This window comes from Hemiscyllium ocellatum, chromosome 10, assembly GCF_020745735.1.
Source record: "Hemiscyllium ocellatum isolate sHemOce1 chromosome 10, sHemOce1.pat.X.cur, whole genome shotgun sequence".
Classification (NCBI taxonomy): Eukaryota; Metazoa; Chordata; class Chondrichthyes; order Orectolobiformes; family Hemiscylliidae; genus Hemiscyllium; species Hemiscyllium ocellatum.
The window spans coordinates 71100336-71113184 of NC_083410.1; the positions used below are offsets into that span (position 1 = coordinate 71100336).

The window sequence follows — 12849 nt, forward strand, 5'->3', positions numbered from 1 at the left end:
TCTTTATAGTGCATGTAGTGTATTGATGACAGTATTAGTGTAATTTTCTGAATTAGTTTCATTTCTTTTTGTTGCTCTTGACTAGAAAAAATCATCCCCCTCCCACTTCCATATTCTATCCTTCCATTTCTTTCACCTGGTCCATCTCCAATGCCACCCTTCCTTTTCTCCAGTTCTGGGTGTAGGCTGTCAGGCAATAACTGGTATAAGTCCACTGATTCCCACAACTACCCTGATTCTGTATCCTCCTACCCATTCCTTTTCTGGACTCCTTTCCAGTCTCCAAGGTACTTTGTCTCAGTTTGATGATGTCACTTTCTATATTTGTTCTTCCAATCAGTCTTCCTTTTTCCTTGATTGCTGACGTCATAGCTGACAAAAGCTTTAAACATATCTGATCCATTTTCAAAGATATTGCTCTTACTCTCTTCTCTCAGTCCTAGAACCATAAAAGGCTGCACTTGTCCTTGTTTTCCAAACCATGTGCCTCCATTTGAACAGATCATCCTCTGCCATTTCTGCCATCTCTAGTGTGATGCCACAGCCAAACACATTTTCTCTTCCCCATCCAACATTCCAAGGGGACTGTCCTTTTTGAAAAATCTCAATCACCATGAATACCTCCTTGCCTTCCCAAAGAAGCTCAACATCCGGTTTGTTACTTTCTTGCTTCTCGGTATCCAAAACGTAAAACCCTTCTTGTACTTATTTTAAGTAAGCCTATTGTATTTACTGCTGACAATATGGTCTGTAATTTGTGGAAATTAAACAGATTGGGCAACCACTTTGATGAAATTCTCAATTTAATCTGCAAGGGCGATCCTGGACCTGCAATTGCTTGTTGATTTAATTCTCTATCTCAGTCTCACTCCTTAGATCAAGGGCAAAGAAGTCAGTGAAGCTCAAAAGTACCTCATTTCAATTATGATTTGGAGATGCCGGTGTTGGACTGGGGTGTACAAAGTTTAGAAATCACAGTGCACCAGGTTATAGTCCAACAGGTTTATTTGGAAGCACTAGCTTTCGGAGCGCTGCTCCTTCATCTGGTGGTTGTCCAAAAGCTTGTGCTTCCAAATAAACCTGTTGGACTATAACCTGGTGTTGTGTGATTTTTAACTCATTTCAATTATGTGCTTTACAAACTTCTGGGCTCAACTTTTGAGTTCAGTAGTGAGAGAGATTGTGCTGGAAAAGCACAGCAGGTCAGGCAACATCCGAGGAGCAGGAGAATTGATCTTTTGGGCATAAACTCTTCATCAGGATTGAGGCATCTGTAGTCATCACTTTCTCCCAGAGATAATTTGTTACAGATTATCTTTATTAACTCACTCACAAGCTCGCTAAAGTTACTTCATTTTCACACCTTATCAGCCCTTGCTACAAGCAGTGTTTATATCTGAATAAGTGTGGCATACAAAACAATGCCAGGCCTGTCAAGTCTCCATGCAACATTATAATATTAATCAGCCCTTACCAACCATCTCCTGGACCTGAATAGATTCCCCAGTTAGTAAGTTCCTGTTAAATTATTTTTAACTCGGCTATTTTCCCTTTAAGATGCTAACTGACAAAACAGCGCTTCCATGAAATTGCATGAATGAATGAAACTCATACCGGCAAATAGTAAATAATCCCACAACCCAGCTGCAGTAATCAGTTTAATATACTTTGCTTTTTTATTAAGTACATACAATTTCTAACTTATTTAGAGCATATAGGCCTGGTATTTTTACTAACATTTACTAACTTTAAAGACAAAAGGACTAACGCCTCTTAATTATGTAAGTGGACTGGATAGATACTCTTAATCCCACCAGAAGTAGCAGCCTGCATTTAGCGCATTTTAACCCATATCCTGTCTGTCAGGACAGAAGCCCTTCAAACCTTTCTGTGCTATAGATAAAACAATGTAATACTATAGTAATGGAATTTTAATATATGTAAGAACTGTATTTCAGGATACTGTTGCCACGTCAAACTTGTACTGTGATTGCTGAATAAAATAAGCTATTTTCACCACTCAACGATTTTGGTTGTTATTTGAACACGGTCCCACAATACTTTCTGATTAGAATTCATGTTCGCAATTTTCTTGGACCACAGCAATTGATGTTGAATGTATCTTCCCCCCACCCCCCTTTTTTATTGAGTTGTACAGCATGGAAACAGACTGTTTGGTCAACTGGTCCATGCTGACCAAGTTTCCTAAGCTAAGCTAGTCCTGTTTACATTTCTTCTAAACCCATATTTTGTTTCCTGTTTTAACATGTTACCAAGCACTACCATCTTGTTGGATATTTCATCATTCCTGCCTTCTGCTCTATCACAAACTTACCTTCTTGCTCTTCCACCACCTCTCCCCCGCCCATAAAATTGTCTGCCTCTATACTTCAAACCAGTTACATCTGAACATTTTCCAGTTCTGATGAAAGCTCGTTGATCCACAGATGCTGCTAGATGTGTTCAGTCTTTCCAGTAGTTTCCTTATTTTCACTGTAATATGTAATGCCTATTCATATTAAGTCTACCTTCTGCATTGTTTTTCATTTTTTTTAACTGAAAGCTTTTGTTCAAAGCTTCTTCTCCACTTGCCTTCAAAAAATTCAGAATTAATTCATTTTCCTAATGTGCTACTTCCCAACACCTGTAGATGGAAGGGCAAAAATGAAGCAAAAAATGTAAATAGAACTGTAGCATAAGTTAGATTAGATTCCCTACAGTTTGGAAACAGGCCCTTCGGCCCAACAAGTCCACATTGACCCTCCGAAGAGTACTCACCCAGACCCATTCCTGTACAGTATATTTATCCATGACTAATGTACCTAACACTATGGGCAATTTAGCATGGCCAATTCACCTGACCTGTACATCTTTGGATTGTGGGAGGAAACCGGGGGACCTGGAGGAAACCAATGCAGACACGGGGAGAATGTGCAAAGTCCACACAGACAGTCATCCGAGGCTGGAATTGAATCCAGGTCCCTGGTGCTGAGACAGCAGTGCCAACCACTGAGCCACTATGCTGTCCCAAACTTTGTTGGTGGTCACAGTCATGTGAAACTCCAGATATTATGTCACATTCTAAGGATATACATTTAGGAGGGAGTTGAGGAGAAATTTCTTCACCTCAAGAATGATGAGGATGTGGAATTCTTTGCCACAGAAAGTGGTTGAGGCCAAAACATTGAATGTTTTCATGAGAAGGTAGATATGGCTCTGAGACTAAAGGGATCAAAAGATATGGGTAGAAAATAAGAACAGGATACTGAGTTGGATGATCAGTCATGATCATATTGAATGGCAAAGCAGGCTCAAAGAACCAAATGACTTACTTATGCTCCAATTTTTCTGTTTCTATAGGGGTGGGATAAGCCCATGGAATGATTTGGAAACCAAGATGAAAAATTTTGCAATCAAAGTATTGCATAACCAGGAGCCAATATAGAGCAACAAACATAGATGTGATACGTGAATGGGAGTTTGCACAATTTAGAAAATGGGCAGCAGAGTCTTGGTGATTTTGACATTGAGGATGGAAGATGGAAGGTTAGCTAGGATTATGTTATAGTTTTTACCACAACTTTTTTTAATAAAAGGAAACCTCAGAACGCTGGTAACAGTTTAGTTTATAATCAATCAGAGGGTGGTTTGCATGTGTGATGAACTTCCTGAGGAAGTGGTGGATGTGTGTATAATTATGATGTTTAAAAGACATTTGGATAAGTACATGAATAGGAAATGTTTGAAGGGAAATGAGCCAGGAACAGGAGGTGGAACTACATTCAGCATGGACTGGTTGGACTGAAGTGTCTGTTTCTGTGCTGTATGATTCTATGACTATATGTAAGTTGAATGGCTATTCTCCTGCACCTTGGATGCTGCCTGACCTGCTGTGCTTTTTCAGCACCACACACTCAAAACTGATCACCAGCATCTGCTGTCCTCGTTTTCTCCTAATTCAATAGTGGACAATGCTGAAATTTTAACACTTGACACATCAGAACAATAGACAGCATTTTTGTTCAAAATATGCTCCTGTCACACACAATCTGCTGTGGCATGTGCAGTAATATTTATACACCTGATACATGGGTGTTACTGGATGGCCAGCATTTGCTACCCATCCCTAATTGTTATAAATAACTGTTCGAAAGGGCAGCTGATTGAGATTCTATCCGGTTATTCCTTCACCTGATGAAGGATCAGTGCTTCAAAAGCTGGTGATTTCAAATAAATCGGTTGGACTACAACCTGGTGTTGTGTGACTTCTAACCACCCCACTCCAACTCTGGCACATCCACATCAGGATGAATGTGACTGAGGCTGATTAGCACACTGTGCTGTTGGTTTCCAGTTTGCCTCACCCTCTTTGTGGGGAAATATCCAGACTTCAGTCAGTTCTCCTGAACATCTCATGACTTATAATTAAATGAACGTTAAAGAAGCCATATATTAAGTGTTTTTTTATTCTATCTAGAAACTGATGTGGGCCTCTGCTTATGCCCCTGACACGCCAATGATAAATTTTGACTATCACCATTGTGTGAAAGGAGGGAAGGCGGAGAAGCTGCACTCATTGCTAAAACCTCAGCTGCAGGAACACTTAGAAAACTTTGGCTTTTTCACCAGTGGTGAGCAGATATGTCCCTGGTGAGTCTTTAGAAGTTCTTATTCTACTTCCTTTCTCAGTGGTAAAAATTATGAAAGTGCACCAGTCAAATAAAATTACAATTTGTTTTCCTTGCTGAAATTACACTATCTACTTAGTCTGGTTAACTAAAAGACTGAAAGAGTGTGGTGCTGGAAAAACACAGCAGGTCAGGCAGTATTCGAGGAGCAGAAGAGTTGATGTTTCCTGCATAAGCCCTTCATCAGGAATGGCTTATGCCCGAAATGTTGACACTCCTGTTCCTCGGATGTTGCCTGACCTCCTGTGCTTTTCCAGCACTACACTTCTTAACTCTGAGGACCACAGATGCTGGAGATCAATGTCTCCTTAACAATAAGACTGCTTAGGTGGCATGTCCTCAAAACGTATATTTATAACAATTAAAAGTAATAGAAATTAGTGCTTACAAAATGAGAGATCTATCTAATTTAAATGTTTAAGAATTTAGCTTCTTGAGGATATAACCATTTAATAAAATGTTTGATAGATCCTTGTTGTGAGTCCTCCATTAGAGTTTGTGTGAAATAAATTAATGAGATGAGATAATGATCTTTATTCTGATAGCTATAATTTGCTAAATGTTAGGACTGCTAAAAGGTTCATTTCATCTTCTAGTGGACTCCAGGTATAAGTCTTACAATTTGATGTAATTGTGGGAGAGGATCCATATGGAAGGCTGTATAGTAAATAGTAAATACACACTTAAAATTCTGATCTTCATTCTAAAGCACAATGCCATTGATGTGGATATATGAATTAGTAGCACGTTTAGGTGATTTGGCCCCTTGAGTTTGTTTTGCTATTTGACAAGTTTGTGGCTGATCTGACTGCGGTCTTAACTCTAATTTCCCTAGTGACCATAATTGATTCCCTTGTTAGTCAAAAACCTATCTAAAAATATTTAATTTTCCACCTCGTTTACCTTTTGGGGATGGGAGGTCCATAGACTCATGACTTTTAGGGAAAAAAACTCCTCAACTATTATCTCAGATGTCATGCTGGAAAAGAATATTTTTTTCATATTGCAACATGTTTTTGTGGAAAGGAAAAGGGATCTCTAATTCTGCTTTTCCTGCGTTATCACATTTTTTAAACTTCCTTGTAATTAAAGTCAGTCTGACATTGGTTGCCTTCCTTTTCCTTCTTTTATTTGAATGTACGTAAGTTATGTACGTAGTCATCTCCTCTTTAAGGACCTTTTATTGTTTTGTTACATTTCCATTTGCCAGTCTTTGACTACGATTTATCTGGGCCTTTTCAGTTTTCTGAAATTTGATAGCCTCCAGTTTGTATTTTTATTTTAGATTGCAACTTGTCATACTCCATACATTACCCAGCTTTGATCACTACTGGCTAGATTCACCATTTGACCCACTTTATTCCTCAGGATTACATCCAGCAATGTCACTTTCCATATTGAACAGTGACATAATAATCAAAAAAGTTCACCAATATGTATTTCAAAATTTCTTCCTCGTTTGTCCTCAATCACGTAATCAAAGTTCCAATTAAGTTCCTATTATCATAGTTCATGCATCCTAGTTTGTCTGAAAATCTGGATCACGTTCTTCTCCTCACTATTTGATGGTCTGAGAAATACACAAGTTTGGAATTGATCCTTGTTTGTTTCTTAATTGTAGTCATTAACATCTAAGGGTATTTCCTTTTTCTAGTGTTGTGACACTTTATTTTAATCAAAATTGTTACTCCTTCCTTTTTTCCTTTCTCATCATTCCTGATACCTTATACCCAGGAATATTAATAATTCTATCCTTTTTTGAGCCAAGCTTCCATTATTGCCACTGCATTGTATTTCTATCATTATTAACCTTTATTAACCACTCTTCCTCCATTAATATAAATTCACTCCGTACCTGACCTTGAACTCTGCATTCTGTGATCTGAGCTATATCAATAATATCCTGTTAATGTGTCTTTCTGTATGCTGTCTGTAGCTTTAAATTTTTCATTTTGGTGCCCAGTCTTCTCCTGAATTATTTAATCCCCTTTCTCTCAGAATAAATTCAATAATCCAGCCTCCACTGCTGCCTGGAGTAGTGAATTCCAAAGGTTAATAACTCTTAAAAGAGGAAGTTTATTCCCTTTCCATCTCAAGTGGCAGGACAGTACCAATCTCTACTTCTGAATCTCTAGATGCAGAACCAATATTTTTCAGATTGCTCAGAAAAGTATAATATTGCTAAAATTTCACTGATATTATAAATTATAATACCACTGATAACCATTTGTTTTTACATTTAAATTTTAGTCAGGCTTCGTGGTGTTATACAGTAATTGGAATTTGCAACCTCAAGACTGAATAATGTTCATCTATTCTGCAGAAGTAAACCATTAATTGTGTCTGTTCTTTTAAGTCTGCAGTCTGGAGTGCTCAGAACAAATTGCCTTGATTGTCTGGATCGGACAAACAGTGTCCAGTCTTATGTGGCATTGGAGGTAATAATTTTAATTTTTAAAGAAATTGAGGTCAATTTTGAAGGAGATATTGGTTTATTGTTGGAGAGTGCGTCTTGATAAAATACAATAAAAATAATAAGAATAGCTTCTGCAACACCTTGAATCTGTTCCAGCAACTGGTTGTATCATTGTTGATGTGTATCTGATCTCCATCAACTTGGTTCCATAACCATTAATTCCTCTTCCTTACAAACAACTATCAGTTCCAGTTGTTAGGTTGTCAATTAAAAATTGGAAGGTTCACTTACTTTTTTGGGGAGAGAGCATGCATACAATGGACAAGAGTAGACTACTTGACCCTTCGAGGTGGCTCTGGCATTCAATAAAATATTGACTCATAGAATCCCTACATTATGGAAACAGACCATTTGACCCAACAAGTCCACATTGACCCTGTGAAGAGTAACCCACCCAGACCCATTCCCCTACCCTATTATTCTACATTTCCCCTAACCAATGCACCTAAATTACACATCCCTGAACACTATAGGCAATTTAGCATAGCCAATCCATCTAACCTGCACATCTTTGGTCTGTGGGAGAAAACCGGAGCAAACTCACGCAAACATGGGGAGAATGTGCAAACTCCACACAGACAGTCACCTGAGGCTGGAATCGAACTCGGGTCCCTGACGTTGTGAGGCAGCAGTGCTATTCACTGAGCCAACATGGTATCTGCCCTCTCTTCATTGGATAGAAGGTTTCTGACTGGTGGGTTGACACAAAGTAAACTACTGTGCACTCAACATAATATTTGGTAAGTCACCCTTATTAGGGACAGTCTTGTGAAGAGGCAGTGCTCATTAGAGACAGTCATCTGCCCCATCATTGACTCCTGTGGAACCGCATTTGACACTCCTCTATTTGGGAAAACATCCATCAACCATCAGTCTGCTTCCTGCCATTCAACCAATTGTTGGTGTAATTGCCTTAGATCCTATGGGTTCTTATTTTTGCTATCAGTTTCCAATGTAGGCCCGTATCAAAACCCAGCTTAAGTAGATTAAATCGAAAACATTGCCCTCATCAACAGATTGGTTATCTCTTCAAAAAAAATTTAATCAATTTGGGCTGACATAACCTCCTTTTAACAAACCTTGCCAACTGTTCTTGATTTACCCCCTGCTTCTTGCAGAATAACTCTGTCCCTCAGAAATTATTTCTAGTAGTTTCCCCACCATCAAGGTTAGACTGGATCGTAGTTTCCTGGTTTATTTCTCTCTCCCTTCCTGAATAACAATATCACATTGGCGGTCCTCCAGTTCTCTGGCCAGAGAGGAATTGAAAATTTTTGCAAGCATTCCTGCAAATTCCTTCCTTGCCTCACTTGCAACCTGGGATACATTTTATCAGCTCTGGATATTTATCTGCTTTGAAGCCTGCCAGACTGCTCAGAGTGTCCTCACTATCTATCCAGTTTGTTTCTTCAACTGTATCATAAACATAATCTCTATACCCTCAATACTCCTCTTAGTAACGGAAACCAACACAAAATATTAGAACCCGACCCATATCCTCTGGGTCCATGCTCAAATTACTGCTGTGTCCTTAATGGGCCCTACTCTTTCCTTTGTAATCTTTTGACACTTAATGTACGAAAAACAGTTTAGGATTTTCCTTTGTTCAGTATAGTCATCAGATCTGGTCACATTATTTAGGGAAGGATGTTAAAGCCTTGGAGAGAGTTCAGAGGAGATTTTGTAGAAAGATACCAGGAGTGAAGGATTTTAGATACAAGCAAGGATTAGAGAGATCAGGCTTATTCTCCTTGGATCAGAGAAAATTAAACGGTAACCTTATTGAAATGTTCAAATCTGTGAACACTTTTGATGGAGTAGAAAAAATATTGTTTCCTGGTGATATGTCAGTAACTAGGGGATCACAATTTCAAGATTATCAACAAGAGAGCTAGAAGTGGGAGGATGAGAAACTTCTTTACTCAGAGTTGTTAGGATTTGGAATATGCTGTCTTGGAGAGTGATGGAATTGGGTTCCATAGAGAGTTGGATATATATTTAAAAGTGATGAAGTTAGAGGGCTATGGAGACAGGGCTGGAAGATGGGACTAACTGGGTATCTCTTTCAGGAGCCTGTACAGATATGCTGGGTTGAATGGCCTTCTATACTGTAAGATTCTATTTTATTTTACCTGCCAGTATCCTTACACATCCCGTTTAGGTCTCCAAATATCCTTTATAAATTCCCCTCTTGCATATTCTGTACTTTTCTAGGGCTTCTGTAGTTTGACCCCTCAGTATCTGTCATAAGGTTCACTTTTTCTCTTAATGCTATGTATCCCTGGATATTCAGGATTCATAAGATTTGATGGTCTCATTTTTTTTTCTTTTTTAAAATATCATGGCCCTCTACTCTCCAAATTCTTGAATGCACCCAATTGCCCTGAGAGCGATTTTACCTGAAAGTATCTGCTCCCAGTCTACACTGGCCAAATCAAATCTGATCTTATTAAAATTGGCATTGCTTCAGTTGAGAACTCTGATTTCAGGCCCATCCTTATCCTTTTCCAGAACAATCTTGAATTGAATGGAGTTATGATCTGCAAAATGACCCCCTACTGATAGTTCAGCCACTTGCCCAGCTTTGTTACCTAAAATTAAGTTCAGGATGTTTCGCGAATTGCTTAAAAAGCTGGCCTGGCTGCATTTTAAGAATTCTACTCCATCCAAACCTTTCACACAATTACTACCCCAATTAATGTTGGGGAAGTTGAAATCCCTTACTATCACTACCCTATTATTTGTACACGTCTCTGAAACTTGCCGACACGGTTGCTCTTTTTTTTTACCTTGGACTGTAGTGGCCTTTAGTACACTCCCAGTAATGTGATTGCTCCCTTTTGGTTTTTGCATTCTACCCATAAAATTTCATCTGAAGAGCCTTCTAAGATGTCATCTCTACATACTACTATTATTGATTCCATGATCAAAATCGTGCCACTGCCTCCTTTTTTACTTCCTCGATTTTGCCTGAAGACCCTGTATCCTGGAATATTGAGCTGCCAGTCTTTTCCCCACTCTGAACTACATCTCAGTGACAGCAATTACATCATACCCCCATGTTTTAATTTGCACTCTGCCTTGTTTGTCAGACTCGTTCATCAGACTCCTTGCATTAAAATGAATACCATTCAAGTTTGCCAAACCTACTTACGACTTAACTGGGCTATAATGTCTGTTCCATCCTGGCTCACTTGCTGTCACTTCTAATTTCTATCTTCTCACGCTGAATCTTCTCTCTGGATCCTACACCCCCTGCTAAATTAGTTTAAACCCTCTCCAACAGTACCTTCCTGCTGGATGCTGGTCCCATCTTGTGCAGGTCCCACTGCCTCCAACAATGGGTGAAGAATCCTGAAACCAAAACCCTCCATCTCTTAAGCCACATATTCATCTCAATTAACCTCTTAATTTTGCATGCACTCACATGCAGCATTAGAATAATCCAGAGATACTATAGTTTAGATCCTGTTATTTACTTTACTTCCAAACTCCCTAAGTTCTGGTTTCAGGACGTCCTCCTTTTTCCTACCTATGTTATTGGTATCAATATGCACCACAATCAGTCTGTTTGCCTTCCCCATTCAGACTGTCCTGTAGCTATTCAGTGACATCCCTAACTCTGGCAACAGGGAGGCAACATAGCATCCTGGAATCTTTTTTCCTCATTAGGTAATCCACTCAATCCAGGTAATAGTCTAGTAAATCTTCTCTGAACTGCTTCCAATGCATCAAGATCCTTCCATACGTATGGTGACCAGTACTGTACTCAGTACTGTACTCAGTACTCTAGATGCAGACTCACCAATGCTGCAGATAAGTGAAACATGGCCTCCCGACCCTGCATTCAAATCTCTGTGCAATAGATCATAACATTTGTTAGGGTCATAGATTCATAGAGTCTTACAGCATAGAAACAATCCTTTTACCCAACCACGTCATTGCTGAACAACAAACACCAAACTATACTTATCCCATTTATCTTCACTTTAGTCCCTTGCCTATGAAGCTCTGACATTTTAAGTGCTCATCTAGATGCTTCATAAATACTGCGTGAGTAAGAGCCTCCACCACCTATCAGGCAGCACCTTCCATATTTCTGCCATATTTCTACTACATTTTTCACACATTTCCTTGAAATGAATTATTCCTCTCCTAAGGTTTATACCCTCTGGTCTTAGATGTATCTGCCATGAGGAAAATATTTTGTCTGGGCCTCTCAATTTTGTATATTTCAATCTGATCACTCCTCTGCTCAAAGGAAAGTAAAGCCCACCTTTTATTCCAGGCAACATCCTGGTGAATCTCCTCTTCATCCTCTCCAGTGCAATAGCATCCTTCCAATAGTGTGGCGACCAGGGCTCCATGCAGAATTCGAGCTGTGGCTTAACTAATGTTTTATAAAGCATATTGTTCTCATATTCTGCTTTCAGAGTATGGAGCTGGAAAAACACAGCAGGTCAGGCAGCATCCGAGGAGCAAGATTTATATGATGAAGGGCTATGCCTGAAATGTCGATTCTCCTCCTCCTCCTCAGATGCTGCCTGACCTGCTGTGCTTTACCAGCACCACACTCTCAACTCTGATCTCCAGCATTTGTAGTCCTCACTTTCTCCTTGTCTTATATTCTGCGCCCTGGCTAATTGAAGACCAGCATCAGGTATTTCTTCTTCACCACCTTATCTACTTGTGCTGACACCTTCAGTGATCTACGAACTTGTATATCAACGTCCCTTTGTTCCCGAGTGGTTCCAAGAGGTCTACCAGTTACTGCGCATATCCCTCCCTTATTAGATCTCCCAAAATACATCACCTCACGCTTTTCAGGACTAGATACTCTGCCCAATTTAGCTATCAACGCTGTCAATTTTTGTGTCATCTGCAAACATACTAATTGTACCTTCTATATTCACATCTAAATTGTGAAGATGCATAACAAATAGCAAAGGTCTCGGCACTGATCCCTGTGATACATTGCTGGTCACAGGCTTCCGATCACAAAACTATTTCTCCGCCATCACCCTCTTTGCAAGCCAGTTTTGGATCCAGTTTGACAACCTGCCTTGGATCCCATGGGCTGTTACCTTTTGGACCAGCCTTTCATGTGGGACCAACTCAGGGGCCTCATTGAAGCACATGTGAACCACATCAACTATACTAAGCTCATCAATATATTTAGTCATCTTCTCAAAAAACTCAATTAAATTTGTCAGAATCTCCCTCTAATAAATCTGTGCTGATGATCCCTGATCAATCCCTGCCTTTCTAAGATTAATCCTGTCCCTCAGAATTTTTCCAATAATTTGCCCACTACTGATTTCAGACTAATTAGGTTGCAAATACGTGGCCCATCCCTGTTGCCCTTGAACAAAGAAACTACATTGCCTATCCTCCATTTTTTTGGCACTTCACCTGTGGCCAGCAAGGTATTAAATATATTCACCAGCACACCAGCAATCTCCTTCATTGCCTCCCATAGCGGCCTGGGACACATCTCATCCGGACCAGGGGATTTCCTCACCTGCATGCCTGCTAAAACATCTAATACTTTCACTTTATTAATCTTAACATATCGTAGGACCTCACAATCCCAACTGAAATCCCTGTTTGCTATGTTATTCTCCTCTTTGAATGCAGATGAGAAGTATTGACTTAAGACTTCACCTCATGTCCACTGGCTCCACA

General features: G+C 39.5%; 1 protein-coding gene across 3 annotated transcripts in view; it reads left to right on the plus strand.

Annotated features, from left to right (window-relative positions):
• Nucleotides 1-12849, plus strand: part of LOC132819805 (synaptojanin-2-like) — a 207559-nt gene that overhangs the window by 100174 nt on the left and 94536 nt on the right. For all 3 annotated transcript variants that reach the window (XM_060831596.1, XM_060831597.1, XM_060831598.1), the window contains 2 exons: nucleotides 4478-4650; nucleotides 7045-7126. In XM_060831596.1, the coding sequence (XP_060687579.1) occupies nucleotides 4478-4650; nucleotides 7045-7126 (255 nt within the window). The remainder of the gene's footprint in view (nucleotides 1-4477; nucleotides 4651-7044; nucleotides 7127-12849) is intronic.